General features: G+C 38.4%; 1 protein-coding gene across 1 annotated transcript in view; it reads left to right on the top strand.

Moving 5' to 3' along the window:
• Positions 1–22,346, top strand: part of DNAH11 (dynein axonemal heavy chain 11) — a 372,580-nt gene that overhangs the window by 25,490 nt on the left and 324,744 nt on the right. The window contains exons 7-12 of the mRNA XM_050784822.1: positions 2,517–2,747; positions 4,205–4,372; positions 14,513–14,629; positions 20,700–20,837; positions 21,146–21,270; positions 21,859–22,054. Of these exons, the coding sequence (XP_050640779.1) occupies positions 2,517–2,747; positions 4,205–4,372; positions 14,513–14,629; positions 20,700–20,837; positions 21,146–21,270; positions 21,859–22,054 (975 nt within the window). The remainder of the gene's footprint in view (positions 1–2,516; positions 2,748–4,204; positions 4,373–14,512; positions 14,630–20,699; positions 20,838–21,145; positions 21,271–21,858; positions 22,055–22,346) is intronic.

Here is a 22,346-nt window from a genome sequence, read left to right on the forward strand (position 1 = left end):
TCAGTGCTTGCGCCATCCCCATAGGCGCAGCCAGTGACTACAGCTTCAAATGCTGCTTTAGGTGAAACAGGTGCTTTCTAGATGACCCTGACCTTCTCTGTTCAGTCGTTTCTGATCTACTTTACTCAGTTTCATTATATGCCTGACCCTATGACTGGAATGCCAGTCAGAGTCAGAAACCCTTTGTTACTTTAAAAACAAATGTATTTCTTTTCTCTTGTTTTCTAGTGGTGACCACTAACATCATTATTTAGGCTAGACACATAAAAGGCATCACCTGTTCACCTTGCATGCTAGACAGGCTTTGCTAATGGGGTCTTAATGCCTTGCCTTTCTTCTCTGGTAACCTGACTCTACTCCCTGGTCCTTGTGTGTCATTACCACTCTAGCCACTGCCTTGTCTATTCCATGGCTTGGTGTATCTGTTGTAGACATTGTCACCTACAAGATCCTAGGTGAGGAAGAGTTTAAGTCTGAGTAGTGGAGTAGAGCTGTCAGGATTGAGCTAAAACAACAGTCCGTAAAAACACATGCAAAAGAATAGAGAAGCAGCAGCAGAGAGACAAGCCTCAAACTAACAATATCATTGGTAAATTGGTTAATCGATCAGCTTATTGATAAATAAGTTGTTTAACAGTATTTTAGTTTATAAGTCCTCTGAAGTGGGACCAGTTCATCCTAAATCCTGGTGGCTTTTAGCTTGTTTGTGCTGGCACCATTAAGTACGCGATGATAGAGCTGCTGTGGTTAGGCATGCTCCAGAGCGGGTACTGTGAGAAGTCGAAAAGAATTTAGAGTTTATGAGCTAAAAGGGATTTTGAGATTTACCTAATTCATTTCCCTCATTTTGCAGCTAAGGAAATAGATCCTCTGAGACAACTTAACTAGTATCACAAAAGTAGTTCGTGGCCCCTAGAGGGATCACAGCCAGCCCCTGCCTCAGGTCATGCTTTTTCCCTCACACATTCTGCCTCCCCATGCAAGGAGACAGACTGGGTGTTTTCATTTAGGATATTAAGTACTATAACCTGTCTTAGGAGGCCTTACTCAACAGTGGTCTGTATGAACAGGAGGTTCCTTGTCTATGATTGTCTCATCTGTGTGAGGGCCAGCCAGGAAGCACATGAATAAACATTAAGCATGGATTGTCCTAGGGACGTTACTTTAAACACAAGTAATTAGGTAACAGGGGGCTGCTAAAGCAGAAGGGGCCACTCAAGCAAAAGATGGAGTCGTTTGCCATAGATTTTTCAGCATCCTAAAAGGATACATTTACTATAAAGAATACATAGAGATAAAGGTGTATGGAATACACCATATACCATATCAAAGTGTAAACTCTTAAAATTCACATTGCTAAGGGATTCCTGGTGGTTCTCTTCACTGTCCTGAATGACTTGCTATTATAGCAGCCCTCATGTGGAGGTTAATTTTCTATCTAACGTGATTGGGAAATAAAAGCATAGATTGGAAAGGAGTCTAATCAGTAGGGGTTTTAGACACTAAATGAATGATTTTCTTATTGCCTTACAAATTCATGGCACAGAGCCTATATTGCCTGTAAAACTGTTTTCATTAATGGGAAATGGAAGGTCATATGCCTACATTTAAGGAAGAAGTGCTTCCCTCTGCTATTTTGAACTCAGGGCTTTCATTACATTATCCATTGACATCTTGAACAACTTTCTAAGCAACTACAAAATTGAAGGCACACAAATTAAACCTATAATTCATATGAGGTTAAGATGCATCAGGAAGAGGTAGCATACAAAAGAACCTTCAGAATGCACAGGTTCTTGGTCCTTGAAGAGGGGAATTCTGAATGTGGGTATCAAATATGAAGAGAGAAGAAGTTGGGAGTGTTGGTTGGTCCCATGAGAATTTGACCAGTGCCACATGGATCTTCTAGTCTTTTCTTTCTCTTTTACCCTTCTCTTCTCTTCCTTTCTTTTCCTCTATTCAAAACTAGTTCATGTGGGACATGTCAGCTAGACTGTATGTCCTGTAATGTTACTTAAGCCCCCAGAAGAGAAGTTTGCTAACTTGAAAGAATTTCCACTGTTACACACTCCTAATCAGGTCTTTCCCTTTGCAAGTGGCCCTGAACTACCAGATAAAGTGAGTGTACTTTAAAAATTCATGTTCTGATAGATTTCCTTGTCTGGCTTATATATTCTTTATATGAGAAAATGATTGTTCAGAATATTTGCTGGCAGGCACACTCATGCAAATTACATGACAGTTGTCATATAATGAGGCTTAGCAACAATTTAGTCATTTGCTAGAATGTAAAAATCCAGAAATAGTAGGGTCTCCTGTATAAAATTCTAACTTATACAAGTATGTAATCGAAGTCCAAGTAGCTGAATTTCTAGAATTTGTGCTTGCTTTCTTTCAGCATTGCTGGCCCACCTTTAGATACTGGCATTTAAAAATGATTCTTCGAAACAAAGACAGTTACAGGGAAGAATTATTAAACACAGTTTTGATCATTGTTCCCTTTCGTTAAATCCTAGGCAACAGCTTTCCTTTCACCTGAGGACCTTTTGAAGGGAGAAATAGAGGAGTCACTGGAAAAGGTGCAGGTGGCTGTTAACATCTTAAAGACTTTCAGAAACTGCTTTTTCAACTATAGAAAAAAATTGGCAAGCTATTTTATGGGAAGTAAGCTGAGACCATGGGATTTCCAGTCTCATCTGGTGTTTTGCAGATTTGACAAGTTCCTTGATCGTTTGATAAAAATAGAGGTATTCTTTTTTTCTTGCACTTATTCATGTTGAAGGTGGGTTCAAAAAGGCGGTAGCTTTTCACATGATTCATGGAATGGTTTACTTTACATCATAGGTGGAGGCCTCCTTTCCCAGTGATTCTCAATAAGGAGCTCAGCAGGCCAATGCTATGATGATACAAGGGCAATTTTTAAATCTTTCATTTTGATTTTTTAAAAGTTCATTTTTGATTCTGTTATTACACTGAGTATAAGTAAATCTCTTTATATATCAGTGACTGTTAGAATTTACTAATCTGGAAGAGTGTTGTAAATCAGGAAGCAGTAAACTAATCCTCTGTAAATAAATCCACTTTTCCTTTTATATATTTAATCCTTAAAATTGCTATTTCATACCCTAAAACCCATTGGATAATTTAAATTATCACACTATTTTTTAGTATATGAATATATGCTATACTATAAAAATATTAAAACCGCTGGTAAAAATAAAACATGGAAATATGTGCTCTGTAAATTAAACACATACAACACACAAACTCTTACACTTGTATGGTGCCTATTGGCTTAGATTTTTTTTAAAAAAGTTTAAATTGATGACATTGCCTTATTTTCTTTGTAAAGCTGTAAGAATTTTGGACATTGTCATTGATATAAGATTTGTTTTATTTCATTCAAAATTAGAGCTTTATGTCTTGAGAATTCTCATAATCACTTAAATGAGTCTGAATGCCTCTTCTGTCTCTGAATGTGAAATACCTAATGAAGGGCAGCTTACATATCCCTTCCTTAACAGTTTCCTGGGCTCACTTTCAGTAAAGCAGCTGACTCACTGCAAAGTATGGGGTGATGAAAACAGGAGTTTTGGATACTACCTGGGGATCTGACTTACATTTAGGAGGATATAAAACTGGGGGAGTTATATGTCTAGCTATGGTGAATTAGAGGTTACTTACACTGAGAGATTCTTTTTCTTTGTTTATAGAGGCAGGGTCTCATACTGTCACCCAGGCTTAAGTGCAGTGGTGTGAACACAGCTCACTGCAGCCTTGACCTCTTGGTTCAAGTGATCCTCCCGCCTCAGCTTCTCAAGTAGCTAGGACTACAGGTGCATGCCACCATGCCTAGTTCACTTTTTTGTGTTTCGTAGAGACAGAGTCTTTGTTGCCCAGGTTGGTTTCAAACTCCTGGGCTCAAGCAATCCTCCTGCCTTGGCCTCCCAAAGTGCTGGGATTACAAGCGTGAGCCACTGCACCTGGCCAGTGAGAGTTAATTTTTAATAAATATGAAAATGGGAGAGTAATTTTAAAAATTAGCAATGACTTTGTTAATTAAATAATTAATATTTATTTTCTGTCATGTAAGTGTCCATTGACTCATTTATTTTGAACACTTGAAAATGTTCTTGATTTGAAACTTTAAAATATTTTGCTGCTCAATGTAGTAGAAAGGTCTTTACTGTGTTTTTTTACAAAGGATATATTTGTGAGCACTTTGGAATTTGAAAAGCTGGAAAGACTGGAATTCGGTGGTACCAAAGGAGCAATTTTAAATGGACAAGTTCATGAGATGAATGAAGAATTTATGGAACTCTATAAAGTTTTTAAACAGAGCACTTATGACCCATCTGATTGCAATAACATGGTAATGTTGTACCTTTGCATTTTCATTTCATGGGATCCTATAATTTCATAGCTGAAAAGGAAGATTGGTCTCAGTAATAATAGGAGCCGTCCATTCCAACATCTCTAGGACCAGAAGAGGTTAAATGACTTGCTGAAGTCTTGTAGCTACTTAGTTAGTAGATCAGGGATCAGAACTTAAGCTTTTGCGTTTTCAGTTCAGAATGATGGCTGATAAAACTGCAGACCTCAGTCTGGATTTGTATCTTGTTTGTGTATACTAAACAGAAACTTTCCACACTAACTCATTTTGATCTGATGTCCATGTAACTCACGTGCTTTATTTTAGCCTTTTCTTGAATCACCGGCTATTTTTTTTTTCACCTGAACACTTGGTTTCACCCCATTCATTACGTGTATCATTAGCATGTTGGTTGTTTCTTACAATTTTTGTTATTCTTGAGAGCTGATTATAATTTCGTATTTCCAACCACAGGAAAGGGGGAAGCTTTCTGAGTTAAGCTGCTTCTGTGCTCTGTCAGTTCCAGCATGTTAGTAGCCAGGGAGCTACCTGTGAGCATCCCTGCAGTTCTAGGATAAAAATAGCTTCATTTTAGTAGTTTGCCAAGAACAGTGAAGCCCAAGTCCAAAAGAATGAGGATTTAGCTCTTGTTCTTATTATTTTATACGTAAGTTTATTCACTGTTGTTTATATTTGGCCAAACAATCGATTCTTTGATGTACGAGTGCAGTATGATAGCTTTATAAGGATGTAGTTAGCAAACTTAAGCCCTCTGAATTGTAGTCAGTTTTGGAAAGTGGAGTGAATGGTAGGACACTGCTCTAGTGGGTGACTCTTTGCTAAACCAGCGTCCTACAGTTTGTGAAAATGTATGAGGAATATAGGATCATGGTGATGAATAATTTGAGTGAGCTCATCCCCAAAGCCTTGTAAGATGCCTGGCACTTGGAAGGCATTCAATAAATATGTACAGAATGGGATTCTTCAGAGAGCCTCTAGGTTAGCCCCGCTGAATGAGCTAGTGGAGGAGGAGTGTGAGACTGAGCCTGCACAAGATCCTTGGGGACATTTGAATAGCAAGAGAGTCTTGATTTTGTTACAACTGCAAAGACTGGCAAGTTTTCAGAGTGCCAGAATTAGAGAATGTGGCCAGGTTTGATTGACGTCACTGCCTTGGCAATGCCAAAGGTCCTGATTTTACTCCTGTCTCTGCCTAAGGCCTGCACAGCCACAAACATGTAGGAATAGAAAAGTCATTTGCTCTTGAGGTGTATACCTGCTTGGTATTTGTATTTTGGAAGCCCCTTCTATTTTGCAGAGAAGGTGGGCAGTGTTTACCTCTGATCTTCAGTCTGGTTGGAGACATCATAACCTTCCCCTGAAGTTCCCTTCATCCTCCTGGCTGATTCTTGCCTTAGAGTGTAGAAGCTCCTTGAGTTTGGTCATTCCCTAAAATTAAAACGTGAATTAACTAAAAGTTAAATTAATCGGCATACTTACGTTGAAGACGACCATTGCTTTTTTAAAAAACGTGTCTTGGCTCTCATTGTTACTTTAAAATACTGCATTTATCGTATATTTTTGCTTAATAAACTGTTCATTTCGGTGCTTTTTAGCTGAGTTCCCTGTACTTTGACTTCATGATGAAATCAGTTGGTAATTTTTGAGACATTATTTCAACAAACAACTTCCAACCTAGTGTATGCATGTATTTGTATGTACATATGAATACATGCCCAAACCCTGCCCTTCCCCTCCCATTGCATACAGCCCCATGTTACTGCTGCTGCTCCATCCCCTCTGACTAGACTAGTGCTTATGTAACAGGGAAGTGTGTCAGGGTCAGCCATTCTACCCTTTGGTATATACATGGTTTAAATATGTTCCAGTAAATTAAAGAAATGATCGCTGGTAATTTGCTGTTTGAAATGCTGTTGTTTATTTGTCTTCTTATCAATCTCAAGCCTATTAATCAGGCTTTGAGCTTTGCTGTACCAAAAGGTTTGCTGCTGTGGTCCATTTACAGAATGTGGGGATTTTATCAGGTGTACCCACAAAAATGGTTTTGGGTTTCTCAATTGCTGAATGTTACTTTAGGTATTTTCTTTGACATCTTCTTAGGGGACTGTTTGAAATCTAGACAATTATGAGAAGAAACTTGCTTTTTTCATAATTGATGTTGAACAGCTAGTCCAGCAATATTAGACTCAGTAATTTTGCTGTCATTCTATGGTGTTTCTTGATGAAATCCCTCAGATACCTAAGCAAAGATGGTCGCTATTCTTGTTGAGGGTAACCTCTTGTCTCCACTTAGTCTCTGCTAATGAGAGTCAATTAATATTTACGGAACAATGCTGGGTGCCAGGCATGGTGCCAGAGTTTTCCCACATTATATACCTGCTTAATTCTCACTATAACCCAGAGAGTGGTCCCCTAGGCAAATGACAGTTTCACTAAATTATCTGAGATTATAGTTTCCAGTTGGTGGAATGGAAGTTTGAATCCAGAACTCTCAACCACAATCCCTGCATACTTTTATTTTCCCTCCCTCCCTTCCTTCCTGTTTTTTTTTGTTTGTTTGTTTTTAAGAGAGAGTCTCACTCTGTCGCCCAGGCTGGAGTGCAATGGTGTGATCTCAGCTCACTCCAACCTCCGCCTCCCAGCTTCAAGTGATTCTCCTGCCTCAGCCTCCTGAGTAGCTGGGATTACAGGCACGCACCACCATGCCCAGGTAATTTTTTTGTACTTTTAGTAGAGACAGGGTTTTGCCAGGTTGGCCAGATTGGTCTCAAACTCCTGACCTCAGATGATCCACTCACCTTGGCCTCCCAAAGTGCTGAGATTAGAAGCGTGAGCCCCTGCACCCGGGCTTCCTTTTTTTTTTTTTTTTTTTTTTTTTTTTTTTTGAGACAGTCTCACTCTGTCACCCTGGTTGGAGTGCAGTGGCATGATCTCGGCTCATTGCAACCTCTGCCTCCCAGGTTCAAATGATTCTCCTGCCTCAGCTTCCTGAGTAGCTGGGATTACAGGAGTGTGCTACCACGCCCAACTAACTTTTGTATTTTTAATAGAGATGGGGTTTCACCATGTTGGCCAGGCTGGTCTTAAACTCCTGGCCTCAAGTGATCCACCTGCCTCGGCCTCCAAAAGTGCTGGGATTACAGGTATGAGCCACCACGCCCAACCTCTGCGTTCTTTTCACTACACCACCCTGTTAGTATTTATCTTGCTTGTTGTGTCCTCATTGAAATGAAAGGAATAAGTTCATCTGAGGGAACTCACCTGAGGACCCGTGCCCGGAGATGGAGGGATCCAGGTAGCTGTGCCTGTTTTTCTGCTGATTTTCAGTGGGAAGCTTTATTCAGGTGCCTAGCTCACCATGATATCAGAATCTAAAATACATTTTAAAAGTAGTTATTTAGTTCACCTGTACTAGGTTGTATTCTATTTCCTAGAACGAGTCTATTGTTCTGCTGTCACCCACTGAACTATTCCTTTGCTATTACTTTATGTAGTGTTTTCTCATTTTAATTATACAGATTTCATCTTTATTAGTCATACACAGTATTTCCATGTTTTGCCTGCATATTATTCAAGATGAAATGAATTATTTAGCAACCTTCCTTAGTAATTCTTTTGGAAAGGTAACATTTGTAAAAACTTGGTCCTCTTTTTCTCACCCTATAGCCTTTTCCCTAGTCTTCCATTTGTCCTCCCCAAAGGCATCTCTATTAAAAATTTCTTATATGATGTTCCAGAGATATTTGGTGCATGCACTGGCATATACATTGTTTTCTGCTTCTGTATTAATAGCATTTATACCTTGCTTTTATCACTTACTATATTTTGACAGTCATTCTGTATCACTACAATAGCATTGCTCATCTTAAAACAACTACACATTCCATCAGTTTCGTATACGAAAGTTTGTCTTATTTATTTTAAAATGTTGTTTAGTAGATATCATTGTTTAAAATTTTATTAGAAACGTCTGCTTCTGGAAAGAGGGAGATGTACTTTTCCCTATTCCTCCCACTAAGTGCAACTAAAACACTGGCCATTATACAATAGCATGGTTCACCTGTGACCGAGACTCCTCTAGCTCTTGTTGCTGCTGATTATCCTACCTGCTGGCAATGGAGATTAACTCTGAGGCTCCGACATGATATTATCCCTTGAGGAGACCAAACAGCTGCTTGGTGGGAAGGTAATTACCCAAGAAGGACAGCAATTCATCTTGTATAGGATTGATACATATTCCAAGAATGTGTCTTCCTTGCCTGCCCGAAAGGCCTCAGCAAGCTTGGTGGCCACAAACATCCCTTGAAAATGTCTATTGCAGGAAGCCCAGAAAGGAAGCACCAAGTTGGTTTAAGGGACTGTTCTTGGAGTTGTAGGGGAGAGGAGATAAAAGGAAGCCAAGATCTGAGATCCCAGAAGATATTAATACTGACTTAAGACCCTCTTGAAAGATGTAAACTCTGATAGAGGGTATGGATGATGTGTTTGATCCTTTCTGGGGCTTAAGCCAAGACCCTATCAAGCAAGTAAGTGAGAGATTGTGCTTATAAACAGCTCTTTTGAGGTAAGACAGATGTTCTCCTTGCTTCTTAGAATATTTTAGGCCAAAGCATTTTGTGGGCATAAATTAGTCTAATATTAGTGTCAGTGCTCTATTTCAGCTTACTCATGAAGGCCTGGTCTTTGTGCTGTAAGCAATTAAGAAAGACAGAATTCTTAAGTGTATTTCAAGGAAATGTAAAGAAAAAGTGTTCAATGCACACTTATGTGTATATATTATGATGTTTATAACAAAAGTATAAAAACATACATGGGAAAGATTGAAACTTACTTTGGGGTAGTGGTTTTCTGGGCAGGCAGGAAGAGAAATGTGTCTATATGTGTTACTTATTTCTGAAATGAAATAACAGTATCTGAGCCAAAAAAAAGACAAAAAAATCCACTGGCCATTATATATAAAACAGACATAAGAAGAATCTGAAAGGTGAAAATAAAAAGGCAGAGTGGCTAAGGATATTGGGACTCAAGAAACAACAACGTGATGAGTTCCCTGGATTTTCCTGTTGCCGGAAGTAACAGACTTGGAGCTGAAAACACTGGCAACCAGGAAATGCCAGTGGGCACAGACCAGAAAAAAAGGCCAGTAAAAGCCTGATCTCTCCCTAGCCAAAGGCTCAAGAAGGAGAGAACTTAGCACAAAAGAAGATCTGTCAAACCATAATCTCTCCACTCTAGCCAAACACCACAGAAGAAACTGTGCCCCACCCCTCCCCTTGCCAGGAAAAGGTGAATGGGGAACCTAGACTTACACCCTGTCTGTCTGAAAATGCTCCAACTCCCACCCTTGCTGGGGTGGTGTCAGAGATGACTACATAAGAAGCCATGATTTTCATCCCTCCTGGCCAGGAATTAACTTCATTCTCTATGGTGTCTGGAGACCATGTGGGAACCCTGGATTTCCTTCTTCACCCAGCCTGATGTTGGAGCAAACCTGATGGAGAGTCCAGACTATCACCCTGAGGTCAAGTGGTAACAAGGCCACCTGCACTTGTGGCATCAGTAGAGACCACATGGGGAACTGGAAGTCCCAGCCCAGCTGTAACAAGGAGCCCTGCCCACCCTTGGGGATGAATAGATGCCAAGTGGAGAACCTGGACTGTCTCTACTTTATTATAATGAGGCTGGAGCAGTATCAGAGAAAGTCAGCAAAAACAAAAGGTTTAAATAAGAGTCAGAGTCTTATAATAATATGAAATTTCAGTAGAATATCAGTTAGTATACCAAGAACCAGGAAGATCTCAACTGAGTGAAAAAAAGACAATCATTAGATGCCAATGCCAATATAATAGAGATTTTGGAATTACTTGAAAAAGATTTTAAAGTAGTGTATTAGTCCATTTTCACATTGCTACAAAGAACTACCTGAGACTGGGTAATTTATGAAGGAAAGTTGTTTAATTGACTCACAGTTCCACAGACTTAACAGAAAGCATGACTGGGAGGCCTCAGGAAACTTACAATCATGTTGGAAGATGAAGGGGAAGCAAGGACCTTCTTCACATAGTGTTTAGAGAGAGAGAGCAAAGGGGGAAGTGCCACATACTTTTAAACCATCAAATCTCATGAAAACTCACTGTCATGAGAACAACAGAGGAAAGTCATGCTCCATGATCCAGTCACCTCCCACCAGGCCCTTCTTCCAATTTGTCATGAGATTTGGGCAGGGATACAAATCCAAACCATATCAGTCCACCCCTGGCCCCTCTCAAATCTCATACCCTTCTTCATATTGCAAAATAAAATGATCCCTTCTCAACAGTCCCCCAGTCTTATTTCAACATCAAAACAAAAGTCCACAGTCCAGATTCTCACCTGAGGCAAAGTAAGTCCCTTCTGTCTATGAGCCTGTAAAATAAAAAACAGGTTAGTTATCCAAGATACAATGAAGGTACAGGCGTTGGGTGAATGTTCCCCTTCCAAATGGGAGAAATTGACCAAAACAAAGGGGCTGCAGGCCCCGTGCAAGTCTGAAACCCAGCAAGACAGTCATTATGTCTTAAAGCTCCACAATAATCTCCTTTGACTGTATGTCTCACATCTAGGGCACGCTGATGCAAGAGGTGGGCTTCCAAGGCCTTAGGCAGCTCCACCCCTGTGGCTCTGCAGGATACAGTCCCGACAACTGCTTTCATGGGCTGGTGTCGAGTGCCTGCAACTTTTCCAGGTGTGTGGTGTAAGCTGTCAGTGGATCTACCATTCTGGGATCTGGAGGACAGTGACGCTATTCTCATAGCTCCACTAGGCAGTACCCCAGTGGGGACTCTGTGTGGGGGCTCCAACCCCACATTTCCCTTTTCCAACCCCACACTGCCCTAGTAGAGGTTCTCCATGAGAGCTGTGCTCCTGCAGCTGACTTCAGCCTAGACATCCAGGTGTTTCCACACATTCTCTGAAATCTAGGTGGAGGTTCTCAAGCCTCAACTCTTGGCTTCTATGTACCCACAGAAACACATGCCAAACACAACTGCCTACTCAACGTCTCCACTGAGATATTTCATATACATCTCAAAATCACATTCAGATCTAAACCCCTGCCTATCCCTCCCCAAACCTACTCTTGCCTGTCTCTCCAACTCATTAAATGGTATATGTAATGGGCTACGTAGAAACTTTGAGTCATCTGTGATCTTGCTCATTTTCTCACAACAAACATCCAGTTCTTTCAGATATGCCTTGAAAGTATTTCCAAGTCTTTTCTGTGACTTGGATTATTGTGCTTGCCTCCAAACTGCTCCCTCTTCCCCATCTTGGCTTTGTTAGTTTATTCTCCACATGGCAGCCTGAGTGCCTTTTAGATACTAAGTCAAACCATGGCTTTTCTCTAATTAAAACCCTTCAATAGCTTCTCATGATGCTAATAAAGGCAATTATGCAGTTTTCAGAATACAGTAACATTTTTATAATGATTTCTGAATAATACTAGCACATCATTTATTCTGTAATACATATTTATTGAGAAACAAGTATGTCCTGGGAACTCTATTAAATATTGGTACTGTAATTGTGAAAAAATAAATAAACCTGGCAGTTACGCTCAGAGATTAGAATCCAAAGGAGAACGTAGATAGGCAGTTGTCATATGGGTGCCCGGTGCTGGGGTATGAAGAGTACAGAGTGCTCTGAGAACATTTACATAGGCCTCCTTTCCAGAGGAGGTGAAATGTAAACTGAGACCTGTAACATAAATAGAAATGAAGCAGGTGAGAAGTGGGTGAAAGAGAGACACAAAATGTGATAAGGCTTCATGGCTGGATCCGAGAGTGTGAAATTGGGAGAGGTGGCAGAATAGTTAGCAGTAAGTGGCATCCAGACCACATAGGGTCTTATGTAATAGATTATGCTAAGACCTTTGGACATTATCCTGAGAAACTGACAATTCTGAATTAAGATTGTGAGTTAAAGGATTCTAAATAAGAAAGTGACATGATAAGATTTCTATTTTTAAAAAGATTATTTAGTCAGCCATTGGAGGATGAATCAGAGATAAGACTAGAGGCAAAGAGTAGAAAGTGGTTAACAGATATCCAGATGAGCAGTAATGGTGACCTGGGCCAAGGGCATCCTGGAGAGATGGAGAATAGTGGAGAGATGGAGAATAATAGAGAGACTCCAGAGGTAGTTAGAAGAGCATTTGACAGAGAAGTCAAGGAGGTTGCCCAAGTTTCTATTAGGGTGTATAAAAAGAAGAGCAGCTTTGTAGAGAAGATAACGAGTTCAGATTTGTACTTGAACAAATTAAGTATGAATTTTCTGTGGGACTTTCCAAGGGAGAGGGCCCATGTGCAGTTCTAAATTTGTTTTCAGGAATGAGTGAGTGAGGAGGGAGGGGGGTGAGGGAGAGATATCAGGGAGGGAGACTAGCATATTTTTCTCTCCCTGAGATACTTATTTCTGAATATTCAATTAATGTTTGGTGACCTTAAGCCATATGTTCTCTATTACCATACTAAGAAGAGGGATGTTAGGCTTGTTAAAACTTGTTGGGAAGTTGTGTTTACTTTATTAGCCAATGAGCCTTGAATGAAGAGATTGCTTGGCTCTAATTCAGAAGTGGAAACTTCTTCTTGATGCTAAATATAACATTGTGGTGTGTGACACATAGTGTCCTAGAACTTTGCTGTTACACTGCTTTTCCGTGTGTGAAATTCAGCATAAGGTGCCCTCTGTTTAGGTTGCTATAACAAAATACGATAAGCCGGGTAGCTTGTAAATGACAGAAAATTATTTTTCAGAGTTTTAGAGGCTGAGAAGTCCAAGAGCAAGGCTCCCACAGATTCAGTGTCTGGGGAGGGCTACATCCTGGTTCACAGATGGCACTTTCTAGCCGTGTCCTTACTTGGCAGAAGGATGGAGGGGCCTCTCTCAGGCCTCTTTTATATGGGCACTGATCCCATTCATGAAGATCCCACACTTATTACCTAGTCACCCTTGAAAGCACCACTTCTTGATATCATCGTGTTAAGGGTTAGGATTTCAAAATAAAATTTTTCAAGGACATAAAACATTTAGACCCTAGCAGGTATATTCCTTCAAAGAAACATAGCATCTGGGATCAGGAGCCAGGTTGCCTGGCTTTAAATTCCAGCCCTGACATTTACCAGTGGTGTGATTTTAGGTGAATCGTTTAACTTCTCTGAATTTGTTTTGTCACCTATAATGCGGAAAAAAATATTACCTACATGAGATGTTGTAAGAGGTGAGTTAATCATGTGAAACATTTAGAACAGAATTACTTACATGCTAGCTGTCATTTATTCTATTACTGTTATTACTGTTAATAGATGGAGGCTCAGTTTACAGAGGTGGCAAAGGCCTTCATTATGAGAAATCTGTTGTGTGTACTTCAGAGGCCTTTTGACTGTAAAGCACCAAAATGTTTCTGAAATCCTGGGATTTCTTTACTGGAGACTCAACTGTGATGCTATGAAGATCATAGTTATTCTTTCACCGTTTCATACATAACCATGGTTATGTATTAGGAGGAAACTGAGGGATGTTAACTACATATTAATAAAAAACTGGGAAAATGTAAGAGTATTTGTTTCCTCTGTATCACTAATGATGTTTTCTTACCTGTGGATTTCAGTTTACACCTGAAGAAATAGTGTTTCCATGTAGATTTTCAACTCCGTGAAAAAGCAAACAAAAATCCTTCCTGTTTAAACTTATAGATGGACTAAAGTTATAATGAGGATAGGTTCTTTTTTATTTTCTGAAAAACTTCACTTTTTCATTTATAATCAAAATGAATTGGGATAAGGAGGAGAGACTGAGGCTTCTATGTGAGCACGTGGACCAAAGCACTGCTGTTGGGGCCTGAGCCACTGAAAAGCACTGGGAAAGCATAGGGGAAAAGTACTAAGCTTTCAGCGATTCTGTAAGGTGGCACTTGTAGTCAGTCAGATATAGCTCTTTCTTGATCTTCCCTGGAATCCTGCTATGAAAAATAAATTCACTCAGAAGGCGAGAGAGAGCTAAAGTAAGGTCACGCTTGTGTGATTGCTATTTTCACTGTTGGATTCTTTCCAATGCACTAATATTTCACTTTGAATTTTACAGGAATTTGAAAGTGATTATGTGGCATTTAAGTCCAAAACTCTGGAATTTGACAGAAGGCTTGGGACAATTATTTGTGAAGCTTTCTTTAACTGCAATGGCTTAGAAGCTGCATTTAAGGTTAGTTCTGAAGAAGCTATCATAAAAAATGTTTTACTAATGAATAATATAGGCTGTTAGATGAAAGGGGTGAATTCTCATTCAGGTAGAGTATTAACTAGGTTAACTAGTCATATTCCCTTCAAATTCAGCTCACTGAATAATAAACTTTGAATAATGTACTAATGAATAATGACACTTTGTACAAGATGATTTTAGGACATTTAGTTACTGTCTTTTTCTTGCATTCACAGTGTTTTAGCTCTCATTATCTTCACAAAAAATTTGGCCTGGCCAGTGAAATACTGATTCAAAATTAAGTCACAGTAAAAAGTGAAAAATACCTTAATTCAGGAATTTCTTTTATTTACCATTGTTTAGATATGTTAGGTTCATCTGCCTATTTTATTTTTCTGACTGAAACAAATAGCAATTTATATACTGTATTTACCCAGGCATAAGACATCACTGATGATCAGACACACCATTATTTTGTGTAACAATTAAAAAATGCTGCCAAATAATTATAATTTCATTGATTGCATAATGTATTTCAATTGCAGAGATTTTGAAACATAAAAGTATGCTTGTCACAGAATTGATGAAATACAGTTAAGAGTTACATAAAAGAAAAGCATCTCAATAGTGTCCCCATATGAAAAGCTTATAATATGGGGAATAGGAACACCATGTAAAACTTGCTTGACAAAAAAAATTACAAATCAAGTATAAATTAATAATCAGATAACATCCCAAAAGAGGGATGGAGGGTTCAGTATCAGAAGAAAAAGAGCTAAGAAATCATGGGTATAATTCATTGAGAATGGCAGTGTCAAACAATATAGCAGACACAGATTTTTTTAAAGATATTGTTTGATTTTGACCTGTAAATGAATTGACTAGTCAGTGGTGAAGCCATCAGCGTTCTCAGGCCCCAGTTGAGCATTTTAACCTAAAGAATTCATGAGGAGCTGGATGGGAAGAATCAATGTGGTGAAAATGACCATACTGCCCAAAGTAATTTATAGATTCAATGTTATCCCCATCAAGCTACCACTGATTTTCTTCACAGAATTAGAAAAAACTACTTTAAATTTCATATGGAGCCAAGAAAGAGCACGTTGTAGCCAAGACAATCCTAAGCAAAAAGAACAAAGCTGGAGGTATCATGCTACCTGACTTCAAACTCTACTACAGGGCTACAGTAACCAAAACAGTATGGTTCTGGTACCAAACCAGGTATGTAGACCAATGGAACAGAAATAATGCCACACATCTACAACCATCGGATCTTTGACAAACCTGACAAAAACAAGCAATGGGGAAAGGATTCCCTATTTAATAAATGGTGTTGGGAAAACTGGCTAGCCATATGCAGAAAACTGAAGCTGGACCTCTTCCTTACATCTTATAGAAAAATTAAGATGGATTAAAGACTTAAATGTAAGGGATAGGATGATGACCTAAAACCATAAAACCCCTAGAAGAAAACCTAGGCAGTACCATTCAAGACATAGGCATGGGCAAAGATTTCATGACTAAAACACCAAAGCAATTGCAACGAAAGCCAAAATTGACAAATGGGATCTAATTAGACTAACATGCATCTGCACAGTAAAAGAAACTACCATCAGAGTGAACAGGCAACCTACAGAATGGGAGAAAATTTTTGCAATCCATCTGACAAAGGTCTAATATCCAGAATCTACAAGGAACTGAAACAAATTTACAAGAAAACAAAATACCCCATCAGAAAGTGGGTGAAGGATATGAACAGACACTTCTCAAAAGGAGACATTTATGTGGCCAAGAAACATGAAAAAAACCTCATCATCACTGGTCATTAGAGAAATGCAAATCAAAACCACAATGAGATATTACCTCATGCCAGTTGGAATGGTGATCATTAAAAAGTCAGGAAACAACAGATGCTAGAGAGGATGTGGAGAAATAGGAATGCTTTTACACTGTTGGTGGGAGTGCAAATTAGTTCAACCATTGTGGAAGACAGTGTGGTGATTCCTCAAGGATCTAGAACCAGAAATACCATTTGACCCAGCAATCCCATTACTGGGTATATACACAAAGGATTATAAATCGTTCTATAAAGACACATGCACAAGTATGTTTATTGCAGCACTGTTCATGATAGCAAAGACTTGGAACCAACCCAAATGCCCATCAATGATAGACTGGATAAAGAAAATGTGGCACGTATACACCATGGAATGCTATGCAGCCATAAAAAAGATGAGTTCATGTCCTTTGCAGGGACATGGATGAAACTGGAAACCATCATTCTCAGCAGACTAACACAGGAACAGAAAACCAAACACCACATGTTCTCACTCATAAGTGGGAGTTAAACAATGAGAACACATGCACACAGGAAGGGGAACATCATACACTGGGGCCTGTCAGGGAGTTGGGGGCTAGGGGAGGGATAGCATTAGGAGAAATACCTAATGTAGATGATGGGTTGATGAGTGCAGCAAACCACCATGGCACATGTATGCCAATGTAACAAACCTGCACATTGTGCATATGTATCCCAGAACTTAAAGTATTAAAAAAAGAAAGAATTCATGAGCATCAAATAGTTCTTTGTTTTATAAGAACTCTTCAGTGAAACTCAGGTGCCATCAGCCACAATATACAGCCTGTTGTTATAAAATGACCTGTAATCTAATATCTAACATTTATAATAGTCATATATAATTATTATATTTAATACTGCCACTATTTTTTGTCTAGATATGCATACTTGTTTCTCTTTGACAAAAATGACATTATATTTTCATCCTCTACTGTAATCTTCACTTAACAAAGAGTCATACAATTTTTTCTTGCCTTTATAACAGAATTCAACTATTATTTTTTTAAATGTCTGTGTGATAGTCTATCATATTCTTTGCTACTGGAACTAGTTTTCTTTCATGCTTTTATAAATAACCAAAAAAAGAATGTAGAATGAAATCTCAATTACAGAGGCTCCTGCCATTTTCAGTTCAAGTCTCTCTTTCTCACAACCATTAATATGAATTCTGTTATAGTAGCTGCCAGTTAATTTTTTTCTAAACAATTTAATCTCTTAGGTAAAAGGTTTTTTTCTTTAACTTTTCACATATTTGACCTGTTTACTGAACAAATATGAGATCCTACTGTCATAAGCTTGGCGGAGGTGTGGCATCATCTTACAGCTTCTGTATAGATTGCCTTCCATGGTGACTTGTACAAAGTGGCATTTAATAACTACTTGAGGTGAGGTGGACTGACTGGTAGTTCAAGTAATGAAATAACATACTGATGAGGGTAAACTGCTGCAAGTGTAATGGCAGAGGAAGAAATTACAAGGGTGTGTACTTACAGAGAAAAATATTTCACCTATAGGGATAGGATGATGAGCTCTGACCGTTTACTGTTAGTCCCTGGGAAGAAAAATATCTGTAGACTGTTCTCTGAAGACTACTGTTACAATACCTGCTATTGTCAAAGACGTGGCCAGGAAGGGCACTGGGACTGAGGGCTGTTCTACTCTAATATAAAAGTATAGTACTTCAAAATCTAAAGTGCTAGGTGTGCTCACCAAAAAACAAAAACAAATACTACTGAATGGCTCTCTAAAATTTACACGAAAGCAAACCGAAGTGTGTAAAAAAAAAAAAAAAAAAAAAATTTGTCTAGAAAGGACTGCAGCTTTGAAAACTATTAAAATATGAAGTGTATGTGGTTTAGGTGGCCACGGATTTTTAAAAATCATTGAAAGTGGCACACCTAGGAAAAATATAAATATGTACTACACTGAACAATGGCAATAGTGTTATGAAAAGCTGTATTATGCAATGAAAGAAGTGGAGCAAAATTGAGGCAAACCTTGCAGATCTCAGATGGGATATTTGGAAAGAGAAGCATGTGGTGGGAATTACTCTTTAGTCCTGAAGTCAATGTGAGAGAAAACATCCCTACTCTTCATAAAATAGCTTTTAGTTTTACTGTGAACAAAGAAGCAAGAGCTTGAAATGACCTTTACTCTCCTCCTGGAGGGTAATTTTTATACATTTTGGATGACAAACAATTACAATAATGTATATTGCCTAAAACTTTGAGACTTTTCCTACTACTTTTTGGCTTTACAACCTCGCCTCAGAATATTTTCCTCTTGAAAACTTGGAGTTAAGGACCGCTAAGCTGGTAGGCAAGATATGATGTAGCTAGGAAACTTCTACTGTTCTTTCCATTGTGGTCAATATGATAAGTGTTTAAAAAATAATGTTGTGAAATAAATATACTTATAAATTCTTGTTGGGGTATACTTTTTTGATATGAGACAATGTTTACTTTAGAAATTTTATTTGAAACCCAAACTCAACAAAAAAAATGACTGTGGGAAGAAAGTTAATCAGTTACGTTTTGCTAGGTAGCAGCTGAGTAGTAGATTTAAAAATATTTAGCAGTTTCTACTGCAGTTATAATTGATGTTACCAGAAAAAGTCAGAATGTGTTTGTCTAAATTGACCCCTAAGGTATAGTTATAGTTACATTTTAGTTTCTATAATTTTTTCATGGTAATTTTATTTTCAGTGAATGTAGTTTATGGAAATATTTGCAAATTTTTATTATAAAGCTGTTTTTTAAGTGAAACACATTTTAGGGAACATCTATTATTTCCTTAAAAAGAACAAAGCCCCCTCCTTTGCCATATTGCTAAACAAGGCATGACCTTGGATACAGTTTATCTGCCACTGTAAATATACTTAGTTGTTTTGATATGTCTTCTTTCAAAGAAAATATCTATATGACAGGCTTAGTAACTAACGTATTATGAAGCCCACACAGAATGATCAGATGACAAAATGATATAACTTTCAATGGCATATTAGCTGATGAGAAGCTACACAGTGAAACAGAAACCCAAATGCTAGACTGTCTGGTTTCAAATCCCAGCTCCGCCACTAGCTGTTATTTGGGAAAATCGTTCCCTCCTTGTAACTCAGTTTCCTCACCTGGAGTGTGTAATAACAGCACTTTTAAGGCCCTTGACGTATAGTTCCTGGGACATAGCACTATAGAAACATTGGTTATATACAAATAAAATTTGTTTTATACAAATTTATATACAAATAAATGTCATTTTGCTTGCAAGGAAAGAGCTATTTTATGCTAGCACACAAAAGAATCCACACTGGGTAGTAAACAAGAGACTAATGGGAATCCAAAATCAGACTCACTGGATAACTAAGCTTTGTGAACACTGGCAGTGAAGGTAAGTTTGAAATCTAGGGGACTCCATTGACTGAACAAGAGGAGCTTGTGAGACTTCACTCCTGCTTTGCTGGTGATGTGATCCTGTTCAGTCTGTGTGTCTGCTTTCTGCTGTCCCACCATCAGTTGGCTTCCTCTGCTTGCTAGTAGTTTCTGCTCACTTATAATTTTAGCCAGCATGGATTCAGCCAGGCCCTGACTCTGAGAAAGAATCTGATTAGCTCAAGGCATTGATTTGAGCCAGGACATTCATGTCAAAGGAGTCGTCCACCTGTGGAGTGGTTGTCCTTGTAACAGTCACCACTGTAGCCCCAGGACACTGTTGGGGGTGGCTGGGTCACGTGGATGTACCAGGGGCCATAGGCATGCGTCCATGGTGACTGGCACATCTGGTATAATTATTCATGCTGTGACCTAGAGGGCCTCAATATGGATATATGGATATTTATATCTAAAGAATACATATGTAGGAGGGAAGAACAATAACAAGCACATGAATCTTGTTTCTATTCTTGTGTCTGCAAAGCGTCTTCTGAAACGTTACCTGCCACCCAACAGGAAATAATATTAGCTGTGAGGAGAAAGTGCAGACAGACAATGGTTCCTTTCTGCTGAGAAAGGGAAATTATTTTACATCTAGAATTGGTTTATTGGATGTACAGAAATTTTAGGGAGATGCAAAAAATACATTTTACATTTTGAAGCATCACAGGATACTTTTAAGATTCTAAACTAGTCATGTAAGAGATTTGAAGGGGGACATTGTGAGCTGGGTATTTGTGTTAAAAACTCATAGTGCTTAACGTTGCCTTAACTTTGATTTTTATAGCTTTTGACCGTATTTGGAAATTTTCTACAGAAGCCAGTTGTCATGGAAATTTTCAGCCTACATTACAGCACACTAGTGCATATGTTTAATACAGAGCTGGATGTGTGTAAGCAATTGTATAATGAACACATGAAACAGGTAAGTGGTGGATAAGGTTGGACACATTCACAGCATCATTTTTGTAGATAATGACCATCAACTAGAACTCTGTGATTATATCTAAAGACTAGATATAGGCACTACCTTTTTGTGCTTTTATTTAACTGGTTTCCTCATGGAGATGGTAAACTTGCTTTAGGACTGTAACTCTTCTAGTAATCAAGTGATTAAACACATATGTTTTATACTACTGTAAAAATACTAAAATGAACAATTGGTTACAAGGTTGGAAACCATTCTGACTGAATGTTCCCTTTCTTCCTCTTCACCAAAATATCAACTTGCAGATTGAACGTGGACATGTAGTTCTTAACAAGAACATGCCATTTACCTCAGGAAATATCAGATGGGCCCAACAGGTCCTCCAACGACTTCAAATGTTTTGGTCAAACTTTGCATCTCTCCGTTATCTGTAAGTAGTTAAGCTTAGGTCATGGCAAATTATTCTAATGGTATGGGTGACGTTTTATATAAGAGAGTGAGCTGTTCATATTAGCACTTAGGAAGCCATTGCCCTGTTCACTTCTCTCACTGGTTGGGTTTGTGGAGAGGGATTCATTCCCATGGTTTTGGAATATTTATAATGGGACTCTTAGAATTTCATATGCTTACATGTTTTCTGGACCTTTTTTCTTTTCACTTGTCCTTTCCACCCACCATGTTTGGAGTTTCTTGCTGTTATTGTTTTTCCTTTTTCCAATAAGTAACACTGCTTTTATTATGCAGTCTTTTTGCGTTTTTCTTCTCTTCGTAGGAGCCAGTAGCTTGTTGCTATCAACATTTAGTAACATCTTGAGTTTCATTCATCTTATAACTTTATCTTTTAAAGCAAAAGCAATTCATAGGCATAATTTAGTCTTGACTGTTTCTCTTCCTGGTTGTTTATAGTGCATTATCATATTTTATATATTTTATATTGTGTATTGTATTACTATACAATTATTAAGCTGAAATCTATCTAATATATGTATAAACCAGTAGAAAAACCTTATTCCTACAGATTTTTGGGCAATCCTGATAATGCCTTAGTTTATCAAAAGTATGTTGAAATGACCACTTTGCTTGATCAATTTGAAAATCATGTCTATAATGAATGGAAAAGTAATGTGGATGAAATCTGTGAATTGAATTTGAATCAACCCTTGGTTAAATTCAGTGCCATAAATGGTCTTCTCTGTGTCAATTTTGACCCAAAGGTAGGGATTTCATTTTTTAAGATGATTTATAAGTGCCATTTTTATTATAAGCATGTTTCTGGTATTTCCAGTCATTTGTAATTTACATTTGGGAAAATGTCAGAGTTGCGAGGACTATAACTGTAAACAATTTCTTGTAGGTCTTTGTTGTAGAGATTTCTCAAATTCTACTCATTACTCTATTAATTTGTATTGTAATTATTTCTTTACCACTCTACCCTCACTAGATAATGAGCCACCGAGAGTAGCATCCATTTCATTGCGTCTTTGTACTCTGTTTCTCTAGTTTAGT

Source organism: Macaca thibetana, chromosome 3 (assembly GCF_024542745.1).
Source record: "Macaca thibetana thibetana isolate TM-01 chromosome 3, ASM2454274v1, whole genome shotgun sequence".
Lineage (NCBI taxonomy): Eukaryota > Metazoa > Chordata > Mammalia > Primates > Cercopithecidae > Macaca > Macaca thibetana.